Source organism: Aotus nancymaae, unplaced genomic scaffold, assembly GCF_030222135.1.
Source record: "Aotus nancymaae isolate 86718 unplaced genomic scaffold, 86718_ANA_hifiasm-v0.15.2.pri h1tg000046l, whole genome shotgun sequence".
NCBI classification, from domain to species: Eukaryota; Metazoa; Chordata; class Mammalia; order Primates; family Aotidae; genus Aotus; species Aotus nancymaae.
In genome coordinates, this window is record NW_026988460.1 from 2,824,728 (window position 1) to 2,848,689 (window position 23,962).

Here is a 23,962-nt window from a genome sequence, read left to right on the forward strand (position 1 = left end):
ACATCACTGACCCTGTGACACTAGGGAAACCATTTAGTTAACCTGTGAGTCTGTTTGTTTTGCCATAAACACAACCAAAATGTCCATCAACAGAGGGATGGTGGCCTGGTGTAATGGCTCACACCTATAATCCAAAAACTTTGGGAGGCCAAGGTAGGAGGATTGCTTGAGCCCAGGAGTTCAAGGCAGCAGTGAGTTATGATCATGCCACTGTACTCCGACCTAGATGACAGAGCAAGACCCTGTCATTATATTAGAAAAGGAAGAAGAATGGCTAAATAATATGGCCTATCCATACATGGAATGCTATGGAGCAACTGAAAACACCAAGTTAGATCAACATGTACCAGCACACCAGATTTCTGCAACCTAATACTGATAGGAATAAAGCAGGATGAGTTAAATATCCAATGTGATAGCATTTGTGTAAAACACACACTCATGTTGAAATCTACCACTGTTTTCTACAAACCTATCTCCAAATACACAAACATACAGAAAAATCTATTGACCAAACAGATAAGTGAATTTACCTCTAGGATGGTGGCCAAAGAGGATTTGCCCATACATAAAATTTAAAACAAGACAGTTTGCGGTAAGATATTCATATTTTCCTTTTTAAGATGAAGATACGAATAGTCATCACTGCCCTATCAGTACTTTTTAGGTACCAATAAAAGTGCTTTGAATATTGTAAAACATTATTCTTGGTTAGAGTATAAAAAGAATTTGTTACAAGATGTTTAAGGCCTACAGAGGCAAGCAAACACATTGCCTATAGAGAACAATCTGTGATTAGAAAAGTCCATTCCCTACTGTGCTAAAACTTGTTTATGGGCCAGCCAATGGGGAGAGATGAAAGTAAGAGACCACGTTCCCATCCACAGGTTGCTTACATACTAACTGGAAGGCATACGTTTTTACAACATGGGATGAATGTCATGAACTGGAAGTCCAAGATGATACAAGAACTTACAAGAGATTTGAAAGGAGAATGGGAAGAATTAAGCAGACCAGGTGTGTGTCATAGGGAGGAGGGCAATGATTCAGGCAAGGCATATAAATTAGTAATGTGCAGAAATGAAAAGAAATGGGAAGAACTCTAGATTGCCTAGCGTAGAGTACTTGAAAGAGAACTGAGACAGCCAGATCTTGCAGGACTTTGCAAGCCATGGTAAAGAACTTGGAATTTATCTTCAAGACAGGGGGAAGCCACTAAATTGTGATTTTCAGTATGGGAGTGTCATGATCCATCCCATTTTTATATATCATTCTGGCTACGAATGGAAAGTGAAAGGAGAGGCGTGGCACACTCAGCAAGATCTAAGGGTGTGCCCTTAGATCCTGGACTGTGGAGGTAGCAGTGGGGATGGAGAAAAGTGGGCTGACTTGAGAGACAGCCAGGAGACAGAATGGTTGTGATTTGGATACAATTGATGAAGCAGATAAATATATTAGACTTCCCCAGTTGGAGGTATGGAAACTCAGCATATTTCTTTTAAATGCCATTCTTCAAATGTTAAAGATCTGCATCTTTTTTTATAGGTTCATAATCATTTATCAATAATCGCCAAGTCCAAAAAGCTCTGGAAATTCAAAGGTTTTCTGTAAGATGACAGCAAAACCTGACTTGAATTAACATAACGTTCTTTATCCAGCCTTATCACATCCTGCATGAATATTCATATATTTCACTGCAGACATAATAATATTTCTATGATTACGGGGTACAAGTGGAGAACACAGTAGGTCTATAAGGTAATAGACGGTATATGTACTATATTACCCACATAAAATATGAACGAAGTCTGAATTCAGCAACACGTTTGGCCCCCAAAGTTTCTGGTAAAGAACTGCAGGTGGAAATTTCCACTTTCACTTTCCTGCTTTAAAGGTGCCTGAGATGGTGCTGATATATACCACTGTAACCACACAGCCCACATAGTTGTGTATGTCTATGTGTGTGTTTGGTAGGGGGAATGGGCTGCAGGTAAATCAGCTATTATTGTTCACTGTGCAATATGATCTGGAGATAAGAATGTGTGTGTTTTAACTACTGACCTTTAGACATACATCAAATGAGACTGGACATGTTCATTTTCAAGGAGGTTTCATGACACTGCAGAGCAACTGCTACAGGACTAACCCCATGTATCTGTTCCCCTGGGGACTGACACTTGTTTCTAACACAGTGTCTGCTGGAAGAAGCCAGGGGTATCAAAAGAAATCAATCCCAGCCTCTACCTACAACCATCAACATTCATATATACTTTTTAACCACTGGCGCAGCACTCTGAGAGGGGATTTGGAGATTACAAATGAATGGTACATGATTCCAAACTATTCCCAGGGAAGTTGTTCTGAAGAGGATGTCCTATAAATGTTGGTTAAATGATAAACTAGTAATAAAATAGAGGATACTAATCTATAACACCAAGCATGAAGTGAGAAAGTCACGATGCTAAATTTGAGTACAGAGTATAAGAGGAGGGAGAACAGAGCATCTGGGGAAACAATTCCTTTGGTGAGTGAGATTTGGAGACAGGTGGGCAAAAGAAATTGAAGCACATCTTCCCAACTGCCCTATAATATAACTCTCCATTGTTACCCCTTGAAGGACATTACTGAAGACTTACCTTAGTCATTAAGAAATTTTTGGAGTTGTATTTATGTTCACTTTTGGATTAAAACTGATCTCAAAGCAACCCTAGGTTTCTTTGAGTTGCAAAGACAATGAAGTAGGGAGATTCCTGGTGAGGTTTTGCCTATCAGAAATACTGACCAGAGAGGTCTTACCTTCAACACAAGAAGGCTGAGCTCGAGTTGTGCCTGCCACCTGTCCCGGGAAGCAAGAGCACTTGACCGTTTGAGACCGCTCTTCTATGCGGTTCTTATTGCAGCACCTGTGCACGGCGACCACCTCACAGGTCCCTTGCTTGATTTGGTGGTGGCCTAGTAGGTAATGGGGGAGAAAGACAGATCCAATGCTGTTAGAGGGAAATGACACCACCACAACCAGAACGATGCTATGATGACATTTTCCAACTTCCTGTGCTATGCTTATGAGTCTTTGTAACTTTTTATTTTGATAACATGTCATTTCAAATTTATATAAAGGAGGTAAGAAGAGTGCAAAAAACTTCTGTGAACCTGTGGTAGGCAGAAATGAGGCCTCCAGGATCCTCAACCCCTGGGGTCACATCCATGGTTATGTTACGTCAATTACATGACAAAAGAGATTTTGCAGATGTGACTGAAATTAATTGGTTGCTTTTCGGTTTTTTTGAGAGAGTCTCACTCTGTCACCCAGGCTGGAGTGCAGTGATGCGATCCCGGCTCATTGCAGCCTCTACCTCCTGGATTCAAGCAATTTTCCTGCCTCAGCCTCCTGAGTAGCTACGATTACGAGTGTGTCACCACACCAGGCTAATTTTTGTATTTTAGTAGAGACGGGGTTTCAGAGTGTTGGCCAGGCTGGTCTCAATCTCCTGACCTCAAGTGATCTGCCTGCCTTAGCCTCCCAAAATGCAGGGATTATAGGCATGAGCCACCGTGACTGGCCAACTGGTTGATTTTAAGAGAGGGAACATAGCCTGGATTATCCAGTGGGGCCAGTGTGATCAAATGAGCTTGAAAAGCAGACAGATTAAGAGCACCAGGTACCATTACTGGCTTGACCATGGAGGGGCCACATGTCAAGGAAATGGAGATCTCATTCCTACAACCTCAAGAACTGCCAATAACCCAAGTGAGCCTGGAGGCTGATTCTTCCCCAGAGCCTCCCATAAAGGAATGCAGCCTACTGATACCCTGATTTGAACCCAGTGGCAAAACCCTGAGCAGAGAATCCAGCCACGCAATGCGAGACTTCTGACCTGCAGAAACATGCTGCTAAATCTGTGGTACTTTGTTACAGCAGCAATTGCTAACTAATAATACACTTCACCCAGGTTCACCAGTTGTTAACATGTGGCCCCATTTGCGTTATCATTCACTCTTTCGTTTTTCTAAGCCATTTGAGAGTAAGTTTCAGGCATGATGCCCATTTACCCCTAACTACTTCACTGTGTATTTTCTAAAAACAAAGACATAAGGTTACATAATGCTTAAAGATAGAAAATTTGGCATGATGCAATGCTACTATGTAATGTACAATCTACATTCAAATTTTGCTAATCTCCCAATAATGCCTTTTATAGCTATTTCCCCCCCTGCTCAGAATCCAACCAAGGTGCATGCATTGCGTTCAACTGTCACGTTTCATTAGCCTTCCTTATTCAGAAACTCCTCCTCAGTCTTTCTTTCTTGACCTTGACATTTTTCAAAAGTTACATGCCAATTATTTTGCAGAATGTCCCTCAGTTTGGATTTGTGTGATGCTTCCTCTTGATTATATTCAAGAAATGCATTTTTACCAGAGTTCCCCAGAACTGATTCTATATTCTCAGTCCATCATATCAGGAAACACTCAATGCCTTTTTTTTTCCCCATTATCCGTGTTATTACCTTTAATTACTTGGTTAGGGTGGTATCTGTCAGCCTTCTCCATTGTAAAGGTATTATTTTTCCCCTTATAATTAGTAAGCATTTTGAGGGAGATATATTAGTGAGACTATGAATATATCCCATTCTTTATCAAACTTTCATCTACTAGTTTTAGTACCCTTTGATGATTTCCACCATGAATCAGTTATCAATATTATAGTTGTAAGACTGATTCTATATTAATGTTCAAATCATCCCAGATCTGGGCAAGAGGAGACCCTTTGTATTGTCCTACATCTAGGCAGGAGGAGCTGTGTCATATTCCCATCATTCTTTGAGAATTTACTAACCTTCTGACCCTCAAGATGTTCCAGATTTACCTGGTATTTTCCCTGCCTCCATCATTTCTTCAAGAATCCTTGATTACTTTTCATGGGGCCTCAGATTTAGGAACCTGAATCTCAATGTGTAGGTTTACCCATTACAAGTAGGGAGTGATTTGGGCCCTCTCAGCAAATAGGTCAAGGAATTATGTGTGCAGGTACAGCATAAGTACACATTGATGTCTCCAATTCCAAACTAGTAATTTACATTGGAATCCATTTTATCAGTTAGGAGTCTTTTGTTGGAACAACAAAATCTGATTTGAGCTAACTTAATGCAAAGAGATTTTACTGGAAAATCAGGAGTTTGTAGAATGAAGAGTGAATGTAGCTTAACCATAAGTGGAACCACTCCCATGGCTCAACCTGAGTAATTCCACTCTGAATCTGTCATTCTGCTCCATGTGTGAGTTCTAGGAAGGGGTACATCTGACTGGCCTGGGTTAGGTCACATGTCAACTGCAGCAGCCACGCTCTAAGATGCTCGCCTGTCATCCCCACCTCCAAGTATTCACATGTTTGTGCTGTCCCTTCCCATATGATATCAGGGTTGGTCTATATGACCAATAGCATGCAGCAGATGTGCTGGTTTGTCAAGTCCAAAATTAGGTGGCTGTCATCTCCAGACCCTCAGATCACTTACTCACAGGAAACCCTGGCATGAGCAGACCTACAGACAGTCCTAGGTAGTAAGAAACTGAAGCGTCCTGACAACAGCTGTGTCAGTAAACTTACAAACAGACTCCTTGTGCAGGCCCCTCCACATTAAACCAGAGTTGGTCTGTATGACAAGAGCATACCACAGCAGAAGTGATGGTTTGCCACGTACATGATTAGGGGATAAGACAGTGGCACACTCATTCGTGTTCATCATGTGTTCTGGGGAAACCATGTTGCGAGCAGCCCTATGTGGAGGCCCATATAGCCAGGAACTAGTCTATTGCCATTGGTCACATGGATACATGTGGAAGTGGATCCTACAGCCCCAGCCAACAGCCTAACTATACTCTCATGGGAAATCTTGAGCCAGAACCACCCAGCAAAGCCACTCCCAGATTCCTGATGCTCAGAAGCTGTGTATGAAATAATAATGTTTGATGATTGTTTTAGGTTTCCAAGATTAGGGGTGTTTTGTTACACAGCAGTAGATAACTAATATACCAACTCTGGCTATACCAGGCTGGAGAGACTTGCCTTTGCTCTGATAAAAATAACATAAACAAGATTGTAGAGGTTCTGTTCAGAAATTATTAAGGAAACACAACTTTTTCAAGTACCCTCCAGTGTGCTCATAATTTTCAGATACATCCATTTACATATAAATTGTTATGTGAATTGTAAGCAATTTCATCTACTCACTAAAAGAGGTTTCCCCAAGGATTCCCACTGGTTAATGCTTTGCTTGGTTTCTGTCGATGCAGTTTTAAACTGCAAAACCAGTTTAAAAATATTCCATGATTCAGACTTTTTATCCATAAAGACATGCTTTCCAAACAATAGCCTCTATATTATTCTGAATCTTTTCTGGACCATCCCTGCCACACCATCTTCAATGTTGATGGCAGCAAAATTCAATTGCTGGTAAGAACAAATGCTTTGGCAAAGTTTCATTTGTAAAATACACACAGACAGAACCAGTGCCCAGAGAATCAAACTACCAGCAAGAGAGAAAGTTTTCAATCTACTACTTAAGAAAGCATGAATATGGAGAAGTGATTAAAATGATGAACCTAATTAAATGTTCATAACAAGAGTGTTGATTTCCCATAGGTAGTTGTATACAATTGTAAAATTAAATAAATAGTAATTATAATCTCAGTAAAGTAGTATAAAACTTTAGCACTGAGTGAGCAGAAAAGTAAGGGCTGGGAAAGGTTGGAAAGGAGATCCTGTCTTTGGTTTCCAATTGCAAATAAGCAACTTCCATTCCAACATTCCCTGACAGCTAATGACTAGCCACGTACAGGGGCCAGGATGACTCATTCACAGGTATCTCTCAGGAAGTATTCTCCCATTGGCCAGCGTCTCAGTCTGCTTGGACTGCCATAACAAAATACCATAGACTGGGTGGCTTAAACAACAGAAATGTATTTTCTCATAGTTCTGGAGACTGGGAGTCCAAACTCAAGATGTCAACCTGTTTGATTCTTGGTGAGAGCTCTCTTCCTGGCTTGCAGACAGCCGCCTCCTTGTGTCCTCACACGGAGAACAGAAAAAGCTTTGGTGTCTCTTCTTCTTTTTATAAGGACATCAGCCCTCTCAGATTAACTCCATGCCCTTAAATGACCTCATTTAGTTTTTATCACCATCTCACAGGCCATCTCTCCAAATATAATCACATTTGGGGTTAGGACTTCAGCACGTGAACTTGGAGAGGATACAGACATTGAGTCCATTAAAAACCATCATGCCATGGTTAGATTACTAATTGACCCTTGAGAGTCTGTAAAGAAAGCAGCTTTAAACTTCACCAAGAAAATTAGAAATATATGTGTAACTTCTTGGAACAGTCAAGAAATGATCTGGACATTCAGTAATGCTATGGTTTACTTAGAACTCTGTTTCTCTGCAACCATCCACAAGCACAAATGGATTATTTTCTATTCAAACTTACAACTGGCACACACTTCCCTGAATAATCAGCTTGCCTGATCCAGTATTTTAATTATTTATGCAGTATCAACTATTCTACTTCATTGATTTTAAGATACATATTTTTTTCACCTTTTAACACATCAGGAAGTGACATAACTAATAGCACCTTACAATCATAATTGGCACTGCTTTTCCTTTTTAGGAATACACATAATAGTGCTATATCTCACAACTGATGGCATCTTAGATTTGATGAAATATAGATTTTAGGTACTGTTTGAAATTTTTTTTTAACAAATACCGTCCTATGCAATCTTATAAAAATGCTGTCAGGTAGGTACTATTTTTCACTCTGATTTTATCTTTAACAAAATGTATAGAAATTAACTAATTTGCCCAGGGCCTCATAACTAGATTGGGAAGAGGTGATATTCAAACCCAAGGATGGAAGAAAGGTTTGCCTCTTGCTTTATAGCTTGTATTTTACCAAGTAAAGCCAAAAATGGCATCTCCACCTCAGCAAACCATGGGATATACCTCAGTTTCCCACTGACAACATCTTTTTCTATTTGATGACAGTGTTTGTGTGGTTCCACACAGTCTTTTTAGAAATTTGGGTATTAGTGATACTGGACAACTGACATGTTTTGGCTGTGTTCCCACCCAAATCTCATCTTGAATTGTAGCCCCCACTATTCCCACGTGTCATGGGAGGGACCTGATGGGAGGTAATTGACTCATGGGGGTATGTCTCTCTCATGCTTTTCTTGTGATACTGAATAAGTCCCACAAGATCTGATGGTTTTATAAAAAGGAGTTCCCCTGCACACACTCTTTTGCCTGCTGCCATGTAAGACGTGACTTTGCTCCTCCTTCACCTTCTGCCATGAATGTGAGGCCTCCCCAGCCTTGTGGAACTGTGAGTCCATTAAACTTCTTTTCCTTTATAAATTATCCAGTGTTGAGTATGTCTTTATTAGCAGCATGAGAACAAACTAATACAACTATGATCTTTGAATAAGGATATATTTTTGTTTCTTTGTAATTTCCTGGCACAGGAAGTACATACTCAGGAACAGATACTTAAAGTTCCTCAAAGCCTGATGGCAGAAAATAAGGATCCAGTGCAAATGGCACATAGAAATTGCTGCATGTAATTGAGCCGTTTATGTTATAACATTGTACTAGCTAACATTCTCCAGAGAAACAGGACCAGTTGGATGTACACATAAAGAAAAAGAGATGTATGTTAAGGAGTTGTCCCATGCGATTATGATAGCAGGCAAGTCCCAAGATCTGCAGTCTATTAAGATGGAGACTCAGGAGAGCCATTTGTCTAGTTTCAGTCCAAGTGTAAAGGCCTACTGAAAACCAGGCAAGCCAATGGTGTCATTCCCATTTGAAGGTCAGCAGTTTTAAGACGTGAACTGAAAGCCAATGTTTCAGTTCAAGTCTGAAGGCAGGAGAAGACTGATATCACGGCCAGGCATCGTGGCTCATGCCTGTAATCCCAGCACTTTGAGACACCTAGGCAAGCAGATCACCTGAGGTCAGGAGTTTGAGACCAGCCTGACCAACATGGAGAAATCCTGTCTCTCCTAAAAATTCAAAATTAGCTGGATGTGGTGGCACATGCCTATAATCCCAGCTACTCGGGAGGCTGAAGGAGGAGAGTTGCTTGAACCTGGAAGGCGGAGGCTGCAGTGAGCCAAGATCACACCACTGCACTCTAGCCTGGGCAACAAGAGCAAAACTCTATCTCAAAAAAAAAAAAAAAAGACTCATATCCCAGCTCACAGGCAGTCAGGCAGAAAGATTTCTCTCTTACTCAAGAGTGGAGCAGCATTTTTATTCTATTCAAGTCTTCAGCAGATTGGATGAGGCCCACTCACATTTGAAAGGGCCATCTGTTTTACTCAATCCACTGATTCAAATGTTAATCTCATCCAGAAACATCCTCCCAGACACACTGGGAATAATGTTTAACCAAGTATCTGGGCACCGCATGGCCCAATCAAGATAACACATAAAAGTAACCATCACAAGTATCTTACAGCTATGTATAACATATAGTAGTGTAGGATGGGGGGATAAATGAAAGCTGAAACAGACAAGAAACTAGCAGCTTTTGTTATAAACTTAATTCTCTAGAAAGGTACAGGAGGGATAAGCCTAGTACCAGAGAGTGGCCACTTGAAGTAAATGCACTTAAAACAAAGATAATTTTTTTCTGTTAAACAGCAGGGGAACATAATGGTGTGGCAATCCGTCTTGAAAACTGAAGCTAAATATTGAGAACATAACATGAGGCCCGTGCAATAAGTGAGAGGTTGCAGATGAAACTTCTCATATGGAGTTTACTTTAAAGTTTTGAAGTGTGAATTGGAGTAGGCAAGACTGTTATCCAGAAATGGGGCTGCTCCTAGGAGGGAAACTGGACAAAGAAAAAAACTAAACACTGTCCCCTTCATGCTGTCTCTTAATCCTTTCGGTGGCTAGGCTACTTCCCTTCTGGCTTTGTCTGGGTGGGCAGATGGGGGGTAGATGTGTAGGTACTTATTTCTATGTATTTTACCAACTCTTACGTACAGCATGCTATGTGCCAGAGACTGTTCTTGGTGCTCTCTGAGACATATTTTTTAAGTGGGGAAACTTGAAACTGTTACTCGATTCCTTTCCACACTTCTGAAATTGCAATCGGGTTGCATATTTTCTGTTCAAAAAAGAAGACTTAAAATACTGGCAGGGCTGTAAAATGTGAGATGCCTGTTTCCTCATTCACCAGAATAGTTGATATAGACACCATTAAAAGTGTTATGATAATCCTTACAACAAAAATTGATTGCTTCAGGACTGCTATAGAGAATGGATTAACTTTATCTGAAGAGTAAATAGCTTAAATACATCTTTTTTTCTTATTAAATATACTTTTAAGAAAAGTTTCAAATAAAAGAAAAAAAATACCAATTTGTCCCAGTGCAGGCAGGACTTTTCTATCGTAAAAGGGATAAAATACAAAACCACATCTGCAATAGAAGTTCTCCAGCTGAAACTACTTGAAACTTAATAGAGACACAGAAAGCATCAGATTAGGGGGACTTTCTTCATGCTATTATTTCCCTTGCATCCTTTTCCTTTTGTTCAAATCCTTTTTCCCCTTCCTCCTCCTGACCAGCACTAGAAAATACACCCTCAAAGAAGTCTCACACTCCACTGATCTTCTTGGAAGGCATTTGTTTGATTTGAGAGGGGTTTTCTGTATGGCATTTTCAGCCTCTCTCTCCATGGAAGCAGAACAGAGGAAAGAGAAGGCTAAATACAAGATTTCATGAAATGAAAGCAGAAAATGAGGCCATGGCTAGTTGCTTCCCTTGGCAAACATGCCCAGTATTCCTAGTTGCAGTTCTCTTGTAATTCTCAACTTTCTTCTCCTATCCCTATCCAAACTTGGCTTTTAATCAAGAAGGAAGACATCACTTTACGGAAAATTATAGTAGCCATTCAATGGAAAAACCTGGTAGTTTAGATGTAAAGACAAATATCCACTGAGCCCCTACTATGTGCCAGGGCCTCTGCCAGGTATTGAGGATAGGCCAGTAAGAAAGAGAGACACTTCCAGTCTCAAGTAGAGATGGCAAACAGAATTATCTGACTGTTCTCCTAAGATGGAAGTGGATTTATCTTTACCTGCTAGTAACAAAGGACAGCACATTGAACCTAAGAGTCAAAAGAACTGAGCTGGAATACCAGCTTCCAAACTTAGGTAATTTGATTAAGCCTCTCAATCTTATATTTTGCATATGTAAGTAGTATATGATAATTATAAAGTTTAAATGGAGTGCTTAATGAACACAGTGAACTACTTGAAACACTGTAGATACTGAATAAATGCCTTTTGGCTTTTATTACATATTTATTCAATAATTATTTGCTAAAAATTTACTCTTGAACAAGCACATGCTAATATAACACTGAACAAAACAAGTAAAAAATATTGTCTTTCTTGAAAATCTTTTATATTATAGTGATAGAAAAAACACAAAGAAAGATGCAATTTAAAACAGGAAGAGCCTAAGAAGCTAACATTTGAGTACTGAGTGAGACGCTAAAGCTGTTGAAAAGAAAAAAGCCTTGCAGAATCTGAGGGGAAAATGCCCCTATGACTGCAGCTGTGTCAGAGAAGGGACAATAAAGAGATGATGCCAGAAAGATAATAAAAGTGTGTGGGTGATTACATGGAACTCACGGGTCACTATAGAGGCTTGAGCCTTTACTCAAAGTGGGGTGAGAAGCCACTGGATATTTTGAGCTTATAATGACTTAATGTGACATATATTTTAAAAGAATCTACTGTGATCAGAGCAGATTAAAGAGGGGAAAGGATGGAAGAAGCAGAGACACCATCTCTGCCACAGTAATCCCTGGAGAGCTGGTGGTGGGTTGGACCAATGTGGTAGCAGTGGAGGTTGGAAGAAGAGGTTGAATTCTGGATGTAGAGGCTTCTGGATGTTAAGAGGCTAACTCCAAAGTTTTGGGTTTGAACAAGAATAGTGGGGTTGTCCCTTAAATAAACCAGGGAAAACTAGGAACTTGGTTGTTAAATTTCATATTTTAATTAGTCACCTAAATGAGAGAAGTCCAGACATTTAAGTCTCAAGTTCAAGAGAGAAGTCTGGCTTTAGGATAGACATTTGCTCATTATTGGCCATGTGTGTAGTATTTAAAGCCAAGAGACTAGATAAAATCTCAGAGGGAAAAACTGCAGCTAGAGGATAAAGAACAAGATCACCTCCATGTTAAGAGACTGGGAAAACCACAGGTGGCCTTCACTTAAAAAAAAAAAAATGTGACAGAAGAATGGAGGTAAATATTGATTGGAATGGATTTGAGAGAGAGCAGAATTCAGAAACTGTAGATGATAACTATAGTGACTACTTGAGAAATGGTGTTATCAAGGGAAGAAGAGAAATGAGAATGCCACCAAAAAGGTATAAAGATGTTACACAGCTGACATTTTTAAGATGTGAGAAATTACAGCATATGTGTATGCTGTAGGGGAAAGTCTCAGAGAGGTGTCTGAATAGGTAGAAGGAAATGGGTAGAGCATCAAAGGAAAGGCAGGGTTTTTATAGGAGCACAGATGGTTCATTGACAGTATTCCTCACCCCAGTTTTTGATATGTTACATTTGTAGTGGATGGTCTATTTGCAGGGTGTGGTTTTTGCTATGTATTTCTTAAATTCATCAGAATAAAAAAATATGCCTTGCTTACATAAAACTAGTCCCCACTCAACACCAGGTGCTGTCTTGGTAGGTCTGTCTGTCTCTCAGTGACTAAAATATCCTATGATGCTAATATTACAAAAGATGAAAAATCTCATAAAATCAATAAAAGTGATGCTGGGGCCGGGCACAGAGGCTCACACCTGTAATCTCACCACTTTGGGAGGCTGAGGCAGGCAGATCACATGAGGCCAGGGATTCAAGACAAGCCTGGCCAGTATGGCAAAACCCATCCCTACTAAAAATATGAAAATTAGCCGGGCACGGTGGCGCATGCCTGAAATCCCAGCTACTTGGGTGGCTAACGCATAAGAATCACTTCAACCCAGGAGGTGGAGGTTGCAGTGAGCCAAAATCGTGCCACTGCACACCTGCCTGGGCAACAGAGCAAGACTTTTTTTTTGTCTTTTTCTTTTTTTGAGACAGAGTGCTATTTGAGAGCTGCTTGAACAGCATTCATAGCTATTAACTGAGAGTTTGGCAGATTTAGGTCAACAATTGAAGATGAGATGGTCAACTGAAATATTCAAAAGAGAGTGATTTAAGTAGCAAAGGCCTAAAGAGAGGCCTTTAGGAAAATTGGCGAAGCTCTTGAATGCTTTTGTGAACATCTATAATTATGTGGCAAAAGGTAATTGTAAACCAGAGGATGATATATTAGGCTATATTACATTCTTTCCCCTGAAAATCCATGTAGCAAAAGCCAGTCAAAGAATTCTATCCCAGCTCTCTTTTCCTTTTCCCCTAGAGCCTTCTTCCTATACCCAAAGAAATAATATATTTCCTAACTGATATATTTCAAGGAAAATTTATCATCTGCTTGGAACACTCTGTCTTTGTGAGATTAACTATTATTGTTTGATTCTAATAGATATTACGAGAAAAGTTATTCAATGGGTCAAAAATCAAAACAAAAAAATACAACATCCTAACCAACATTCCTCAGTCTCTTATCTTACTTTTTAAGATATCTAAAAACCTCCCAGGCTCATCACTTCTAATAAGTCTTAAAATTTGTCTTCCCATACTACTCAAAACACTACCTTTTCTAAGGACTTTCCTTTGTCATTTTTCTTAATCAGAAGTCTGCTATCTTGTTTACCACTTTTTGCCAAGAATATCATAGATTTGAAGGTTCATAATATCTCAAGATAATAAACACCATGGAGTAAATGCTCTGAGGTCTCATCATTAGGTAAACGTTGGTCTTTAGAATGCATGACACAGACTACACACACACACACACACACACTCTGACACAGACTACACCCACACACACATATACATATGCATCCCTCTTTATAATATAAAAGTTAAATAACATATACTTTCAAATGTTACACTGAGATACAACTTACTTCTTAGTGAACCTAATCCACTTATATTTTGTAAATATTCCATCAAACTATGTTATGAACTGTACTGAATTTGTCCCCTACAGTAGGGCTGTATTTGGAGATAGAGCTTTAGGGAGGTAAGTAAGGTTAAATAAGGTCATAAAGGTGGGGTCCTAATCTGACAGCACTGGTGTCCCCAGGGGATGAGACATAAGAGAGGTCATTCTTCCCCATGCTCACACAAAGAGGCTATGTGAAAACATAGCAAAAAGACAACCATCTGCAAGCTGGGAAGAGAGCCCCAACCGGAAACTGAATTGCCAGAGGTCCAAGATCAACAACTTCTTGAAGGTGTCAGACTTCTAGCCTCTAGAACTATGACAAAATAAATTTCTTTTGTTTAAGCCATCCAGACTGTGGTATTCTGTTATGGAAGCCCCCACTGTCACTTAGTACTTATAACTTCATAGGCTGAAAAAGAGAAGGTGAAATGCTTCATATTAGGGAGTAACACACAGGAAAAATAATTGAGCAAAACAGATGAGTCGAGAGGCTCATCTGTTGAAAGAGAGCTGGGATAGCATTCTTAGACTGGATTTTGCTACACGGCTTTTCAGGGGAAACAATGTAATATAGCCCAATATATCATCACTTATGTTTCTGAAAAGTCTCTCTCTGTGTGCTTATACATTTAGTAAATTGGCTTTTTAGCCCAATTCATTGTAGATCACTGGGAAATATCAGTGATAAGATAGGATCTTTGTTCTCAACTCTTGGTAATTTTAACCAAGTCTGCCTCCGTTTGTACCAATATAGATTATTACAACAGCAAATTGTATTAGAGAATGGTCTTATTCTTGGAAAATATATGTGGTTTGTCACTTACTTTCAAAATTTCAGAAAAAAGGAAAGCTAGATAGGCAGATCTGTAATTAGTAGTTCTAATATAGTAGAATGTAAACAGGTGGCAAATCTAGTAAGGAATATAAAGATGTTCATCATACTTTTAATGTTTCTTCAAATTCAAGATATTTCCCAAATAAGGAGTTGGGGCAGAAAAGTTAACATTACAAACTATAGCTAGAAGCCATTATAAAAGTAAAGCCCCCAGACTCCTCTGTTAAATAGCTGCTCTGCCATCTCTCTGCTCTGCAAGGTTTTTAACAAGTGGCTTCACTCCTCTTTGCCTTGGTTTCTATAGCTGCAAAATAATAAACCTTTTGTGTCTGATGTGAGGGTAAAACATAATATAGATAATATGCTGAAATGGCACTTGGTATATAGTAAGTATGCAATAAATAGTAGGAATAGTAATAAAATTAATAATTAAAAAATCAACTATTATTATAAGCAATTTAAACTACTACTAAACTGGAAAGATCTGGAAGTAAACATTTTAAAAATTTGATTCAATTGGTTGTTGTTTAAACTATACTTCTCAGAATAAAGAAAAAGTAAATGCCTTCTAGGAAAAAAAAGAAATCAACATTACAATGGCCCCCTTTACGCAACTGCTGTTCACTGAATTTAAGATTTGAGATAGTTGGCAACCTTTAATTTTTTCCCCACCTGGTGCATTACTTCCTTTATTTCCCTCCCAAGTATTCACCCAATGAATTAAACCCTCAGCTCTCTCACCAGAAGCCAACCCATGCCACATTTAGGGTATCTCCAATGACCTGAGTCATGACTGTCATCCCTGTTACAATGGACTGTACTGGGTATTCCAGTTCCTGTTTGTCTGGCTCTGGTTTTACTACTGCCTAGTGCTTTTAAAGGTTTCAAAACTCAGCAGGGCCATTAGGGAAGAGGAATTCAAATGAAGTGGCTCCCATGCTCACTGAGTACATTGCTTCTGAAATAATATAGTTGTGAAGACATAGAAAAGACTGCAAAAACCTATCCATTTGGAGGCAGTTGACAAGCAGGGCACTGACACTGCCCTTCACTGGCATCCTCCTTCTACCCTAGTCACCCCCCTTTCCCAACATCCCTGCAAAAGGAGGGCAACAGCCAAGTGTATGGTTAACCAAAAGACAAAGAAGCCAGAAGGAGAATTGAAATTGCTGTATTCAGTTTCAAAGAACCGGTTAGAAAACTATACAGATTATATTTAGAATAAAGCCAAATGGAGAGTTAGAAGATAAAAATAAGCAAAAGGACTTGTTTTAGTCCTTATAAGTCCTTTTCAATATGTACATTTGTGATTTCAACAACATTTCATACAAGCTGGATAAATTTCTTATTTGTTCTTCTACTAAATTTGTATGCAGGACCATCTCAGTGCACAAAAATAAATAAATCTCTGTATATATAATGTAGAAATTGGTGATAAGTTTCCACTTCTACATTTTAAATATAAAAACTATATTTGTATTGTTAACATTTTCCCTTAGGAAATTTTGTTCTATTTTAGCCCTAAGTAAAACAGGCTCCAGCAATAAGCTGCATTTTTTAATTATCATAACCTAAACCATATTTTAGGCATTAACCTCTCTCTTATAAATACTGTTTTTGTTTACACACTATACATGTCAATACGTATCTAAGCCCAGAATTAAAATATTAGAATGCTATTCTCATGTGGCACCATGGATCTTTCCTTAATAGCACTTAGCAGAACCAGATTTCAAATGATTTTTAAATTTCTAATTCCAGTTAAAGATGGTGGAGTAACCACCTGTGTTTATCTTCTGTCTTTCCTAAGAACCCACTAAAACCAAAGAAAAGGAAGACATGAAATCCAAACTCAGAAGAGCAAAGTACAGAAGTGAACACATCAACTGCTGAAGGACATTTCATAGCCTTTTGGAGGATGGAAAGCAGGTGGATTAGGAGTGACTGACTGAGACAGGCAGAAGTGGACACTGAGGGAAAGAGACTGACTCACTTTCAAGGACCTCACAGGTGCTTCAAACATGGGTCTGACAGCAAGAGGCCTGGCTGCGCATCAGTGTACTCAAGAATAAGTCCATTAGTCACCATTCCCATCCATATTCACAGAGTCTATGCTTCCATAAAAAGCTACAACACGGGGATAGAGTCTCCAATATGAAACAGATCAAAATAAATAAACAGAAAAGATAGAACTAGAAAACAAAGAATCAATGACAAGGAACTGAAAAATACCTAAGCATACCAATAGTAGTAGTACTACTCCAAAAGGAGAGAAAGAGGAGAGAGAATGATTAGCACTTACAATGTGACACGTACCTAAAGTTTATATCTACTTCCTCATTAGTTTTATACATGTGAAATCAAATAGAGAATGAATACACACACCTGCACACATACACACACATACATAATCTCATTAAGTCTTTGATAATAGGGGAGGTAAGGGAACAAGACAAAGTTTTACAAGGTCATTGTCAAATACTCTTTAAAAAAAAATCTTACACATCAAATCTAGGTAATAAGGATGCTCAGTGCTGTTAACCTTTCTGCTATGATACTTCTCAGAGAGAGGTATGTAAAGATATTACAAATGCTATGAGAAAAAAAATCAATCACGATAATATAAAGCATTCTTCAATTTTTTAATAGCTAAAGTCAATTTTTCCTTAAAAAAAATCTCAGAAAAATTAAAAAGCAAAGATAAAGAGATGGAAATTACAAAAACAAACAGAAAATACTTAGAGAAACAATTGAGATGGCCCCAAATCCTATTTTAGAGATAAAGAACAACTACAGAAAGCATAGTAAAGATATCGCCAAAGAAATAATACATATCCAAGATCAGAAAGACTTGAATTCAGTTAGTGTCCAGAAGCATGGGTGAAGAGCACAGGTGCGACCTCATGGAATTCCAATTTGGGGGGATAACAAAAAGAAAAATTGTGAGAGTTTTGAAAGGTCAGGGAAACAAATACTAACATGCAAAAAAAGAAATAAAACAATTTTAATAGACTTCTCAAAAGTAACACTGTATGCTAAAAACCAATGGACTCATGCTTTTGGAAGTCTGAAAAAGATTTCCACACCCAACAAAGCTATCAATAAAGCATGAGACTTAGCAAATATTTCAGATCCTGCCTAAAAACTTTTATTTTTTGTTTTTAATATTCTTTATTTCAATAGCTTTTGGAGTGCAAGTGGTTTTTGGTTACGTGGATGAATTGTATAGGGGTGAAGTCTAAGTAAGATTTCAGTGTACCTGTCAACTAAGTACTGTACTCAAAACTTTTATTTTCACTAACACAGTTATTTGGGAATTTACTAGAAGATATGCTATAGCAAAATAAAGGAAAAGGGTTAGAAAGAGAGAGACATGGGACCCAAGAATCAAGGAATCCAATTCAAAAGAGTGGTGAAAGGAAGCCCCAGTCTCAGTTTTTTAGCTAGCCAGAATAAAAGAGCCAGAATAGAAGGGAAAGCCAGAATGAAAATGATCTCTAGAACAAAAGGAAATTTGATAAAATGCATAAGCTAAAAACATTTACACATACAAATAGACAAAGCAGTTAGAAACAGAAAAACTGTCCAAGAAAGGAAACACTATAAATTACCAGTAGGTTGTATCTAAAATCTAAAATTGATGTATCAATAAATTACAGTACATATTGATTAGAAATATGGTGTTAATATAAAATATATAAAAAGAGAACAGTAATTGCAACTGAAGAGTGGAATTTGGGACACAGAAAGGTAAAGGAGTTAATTTTTCAAATATATGCCAGTATTATTTTGATAAATCTGATTGTATATTTCAAAATCTCACCAGATGATTTTCAAGCCATAATGTCTTACATTCATAGGAAAATCCTTATATGTATACATGTGAATATATATTTTTTTCACATATCACACAAATATATGTACACACACATATGTATACATGCACAAGAGTTTATTCCTTTGCATTTGATAAATATTTCTAAAAATCTGTACATTTTCTATCCTTAGCACATTTTTTTCCATAATGCTAAGGTTATTTTCAGGTTAAAAAAATCCAATCTTTATTTGCTACATTTTTCAGATTTACTTAAGCAGCCAAACACCCACATGCACACACAACTTGTTATAAGAATACTGACTAACAATTGTTAAAATCTGCAAAATATAAGATCCCCGAAGCACAGGCAATGAAAGCAAAAATAGATAAATGGGATTACATCAAACTCAAAATCTTCTGAGTAACAAAGGGAACAATCAGAGTGAAGAGATGACCTGCAGACTGGGAGAAAATATTTGCAAACCATACATCTGATAAGGAATAAGATCCAGAATATATAAGGAACTCAGCTCAATAGCAGAAAAAGCAAATAATCCATTGAAAAATAGGCTAAAGACCTAAGTAGACATTTCTCAAAAGATGACATACAAATGGCCAAAGGTATATGAAAAAATGCTAGACATCACTAATAACCAGGGAAATACAAATCAAAACCACAATGAGACACCACCTCACTCCAGTTAGAATGCCTATTATCAAAAAGAAAAAAAAAAAACAAATGCTGGTATGGATGTGGAGAAAAGGGAGTAGTTATACACTGTCAGTGGGAATGCAAACTAGTACAGCCATTATGGAGACCAGTATGGAGGTCCCTCAAAAAATTAAAAATAGAAGACTATCTCACGATCTAGCAATCCCACTACTGGGTAGGTATTCAAAAGAAATAAAATCACATGCCAGATAAATAGCTTCAGTGTTTATTGCAGCAGTATGAATAGCTAGATATGAAATCAATCTAAGTGTCCATCGGTCGATGAACGTGTAGACAAAATATCTTATATATACACAATGGCTTACTATTGGGTCATTAAAAAAAGTGAAATTCTGTCATTGGTGACAACATGGATGAATCTGGAAGACATTATGTTAAATGAAATAAACCAGGCACAGAAAGACAAATCCTGCATGATATTACTTACATGTGCTATCTAACGATGTTGAACCCATAACACTAGAATAGTGGGAACCAGAAGCTAAAAATAGAAGAGGCAAAAAGGAGATGGGGAAGAGATTGGTCAATGGCTAGAAAGTTACAGTTAGAGAGGAGAAATAAATTCTGGTGTTCTATTGCAGGGGTTCCCAACCCCTGGGACATAAACCAGTACCAGTTCGTTGCCTGCTAGGAACTGGGCTGCACAGCAGGATGTAAATGGCAGACAAGTGCTTCATCTGTATTTACAGCTGCTCCCCATGGCTTGCATTATTGCCTGAGCTCTGCCTCTTGTCAGATCAGCAGCAGCAGCATTAGATTCTCGTGGGAGCATGAACCCTATTGTGAACTGCACATGGGAGGAATCTAGGTTGCACACTGCTTATGAGAATCCAATGCCTGATGATCTGTCACTGTCTCCCATCACCCCCAGATGGGACCAGCTAGTTGCAGGAAACCAAGCTCAGGGATCCCACTGATTCTACATTATGGTGAGTTGTATAATTATTTCATTATATAGTACAATGTAATAATAATAGAAATAAAGTGCACAATAAATGTAATGTGCTTCAGTCATCCCCAAACCATCCTCCCACCCTGGCCCATGGAAAAATCGAGTTCCATGAAACCAGTCCCTGGTGCCAAAAAGGTTGGGGACCACAGTTCTACTCCACAGTAGGGTGAGTAGGATTAACAGTGGTATATATCCGCATATTCTCACTCATAGGCAGGTGTTGAACAATGAGAACACATGGACACAGGAAAGGGAGCATCACACACTCGGGTCTGTTGCGGGGGGAATGGGGGAGGGACAGCGGGGGGTAGGGAGGTTGGGGAGGGATAACATGGGGAGAAATGCCAGATATAGGTGACAGGGGGATGGAAACAGCAAACCACATTGCCATGTATATACATATGCAACAATCCTACATGTTCTGCACAGGTACCCCAGAACTTAAAGTGCAATAAAATATATATATATAACAGTGGTGTATATCAAAATATCTAGAAGAAAGGATTCTGAGCATTTTTACTACAAGGAAATAATAAATGCATGAGGTGATGGATATGCTACCATACCCTGATTTGATTTTTTACACAATGTATACATATATATAGCATCACACTATACCCCATAAATATGTACAATTGTTGTGTACCAGTAAAAATCAAAAAATTCCCAAAAACAAATGCAGAAATCCCACTGAGTAGCAGCCTCATGATATTTAATTAACAATCTTTTCTTGCACACCATCTCTTAGGCTCTAAGCTCTGTAAGGACAGGAAACACAACTCCTTTATTTGTGGATGGATCCCTGTAGTAAACAGTCAGTAAATTCTTTTTGAATTCAGGAGTTAATCCTTTTAATCCTCTTTTTCATACATGGCTTACATGAACACAGGAAACAACTGCCATGTAAAAGCTGTATCAATGGCCACAAAACTGCCTGGGGTACTTTTCTACCATGAAAACCCAGGAAAAACATCCCTGCATAGGACTGTGCCCATACTCCAAGCTAGTCAGGAAACCAGACTCATGAAAAAAAAAAAAGAATCTAAATATAATCCCGTCCAAATGCTAAACTTGTTACATTGCAGATTTTGGTTTGTGTTCATTTTTTGTTTTCTGTTTGTTTTTAATACGATTCTTGCAAAAAACACTTTGTCAACAATATCTCCCTCCTAAAAACATGACTGCTTTAGGAATGATGCCAAAACTGGGTCAGTTGTAGGGGTTATGCATTTTACATGCTGCAAGGGTAGAAAAGTTGGTGACAGCCCAGGACAGGTTGATGATAGCATGTTTTGAAATGCCCAGAAAGTCTAGTAGGAAATACCGTTGCTGATAATAGTGATTATCTGTGAGGAAAGAGACTGAGGAGAAAATTTCTGAAATAAGCAAAGGCTGGTTTTATAAAAATAAAAGCAATTATAAAAATGGAAGTAAACAAAGCAGAAGCTCTTTTAACCAATGTCCTAAAACAGCAGTTTCAAACTAGGGTATGTGAACCCCCAGGAATACACAAGGAATTTCCAAGGGGTAGATCCACAGGCAGTTTTTAAGGAGTCAATTTCCAGGTTATCCTTCATACATTTTTTAAATTGGGATGATGATGATGGGGGAACATGCCTGCTCTCAAGACCCACCTCACCTTCTCCCACTTTATAAAGAATAATTTTTTGTGCAACCATATCTTACTGATACAGGAGGAAGGCAGGGAAGTGCTAAGTAGAGAAGGGTGCGGTGCCTGACGAGGGCTCCACCCTCGGGCCTGTGCCCACTGACCTAAATGAGGACAGGCATTTCTGGTTTTGTGCCCAAAAAGTTGCTCTTTGGCCTGCCATACTCCCGTTCTGTGCCCAGAAAAACCTGAGACCTAGAGGGTACACACACAAGCGGCTGGATGTCGAGAGGAGCAAAAGAACACACCAGCAGACACCAGCAGACACCAGCAGACACCAGCAGACCAGCAATGGCAGAACAATGCAGACAGACACCGAGGGGAGTTTGGCCCCAAGGGGAGTTTGGCGAGGGAGCGGGGGCGGTAAACTGAAGGAGAGTCCAGCCCGTGGGTGGCCTGACTCTAGGGGAAAACCATCTTCCCACTCCATCCCCCTTCTGGCTCCCCATCCATCTCTCTGAAAGCTACCCTCCACCACTCAATAAAATCTTGCACTCGTCCTCCAAGCCCATGTGTGATCCAATTTTTCTGGTACACTAGAGCAAGAACCCTGGGATACAGAAAGCCCTCTGTCCTTGTGATAAGGCAGAGGGTCTAACTGAGCTGATTAACACAAGCTGCCTGCAGATGGCAGAGCTGAAAGAGCACACTGTAACACACACCCACTGAAGCTTCGGGAATCACAGACACTCCTAGACACTGCTGTGGGACTGGAGGCCAAAAAGCGCTCCCCATGGCCTCTGTACCCGCCCATCTCCATACTCCCCTTTGGGGTTTGAGCAGCAGGGATGAAAATATGAGCCACACCCCTGTCGCACTTTCTACGAGGGGAATAAGGGAACACTCTCATCTCATTACTATGGTACTAGGAGTAAACATTTACACATTAAAACCCAACAAAAACAGCTGAAAATTTTGTATTATCAAAAGCACCCCCCCGCAAGACTTATTTCATTAAAAGATGAAATTCCAGTAAAATTTTACTAATGCAGAAGTTTAGATGTCAACTTAAAATGTTCAAAGGGATTCAGAGGTGTGAAGACCACTTACCACCCAGTGCCTTTCTAGAATATTCTAATGGATTACCACAGCACAATGAATGCTTTTACATAGGAAGAGCAAGAGCTGAGCTTCATATTCACCAAATTTGTGCATTACCAAACCTACTTACATCATTTGTAGTAGCTGGAATCATGCAACCTAATTGAATATTGTGTAACTAAGAGAACTGCTTCTTCAAAAAGAAATCCAAATGCTTGGAAAGATCCAAAGGCAAATTGTAAAAAAAAAAAAAAAAAAAGCAACCAAACGAGGAATTGGCAAAATAAGCATAAAAGCGGGGATAAATATTTTTTTTAATTCTGTAAGGCTTCACAAGTGTCTAAGGCCCACACTTCATTTTAACCAGAAAACTTGGAATTCAGGGATGACATAAAATAGGTGAGCTTTATGGAAACAAGACCATATGGAATTCAGACTTTAGATCCATGCTCCAAGAAGAGACTTGATCTTACATCAAATGATTGGTAAATGAGTTCATTTATGGAATTAAGTTCAAATAAAATATTAACGCACGTGTGATGATTAATTTTAGGTGTCAACTGGATATGAAGGAATATCTTGAAAATTGGTAAATTATTACTTCTGGGTGTTTCTGTGAGGGCGCTTCCAGAAGGGGCTGGCATGTGAGTCAGTGGACTGAGTAGGGAAGATCCATCATTAATATGGGTGAGTGCCATCCAATTAGCTAGAGGCCCAGAGAGAATAAAAATGCAAAATAAAGGTGAATTCTCTTCCTCACTCTCCTGGAA

The 23,962-nt window shown here is 38.9% G+C and overlaps 1 protein-coding gene across 2 annotated transcripts in view; it reads right to left on the reverse strand.

Moving 5' to 3' along the window:
* The window catches only part of TAFA4 (TAFA chemokine like family member 4), a 147,026-nt gene that overhangs the window by 25,203 nt on the left and 97,861 nt on the right, over window positions 1-23,962 (reverse strand). For both annotated transcript variants that reach the window (XM_012473879.2, XM_064362148.1), the window contains exon 3: window positions 2,797-2,952. In XM_012473879.2, the coding sequence (XP_012329302.1) occupies window positions 2,797-2,952 (156 nt within the window). The remainder of the gene's footprint in view (window positions 1-2,796; window positions 2,953-23,962) is intronic.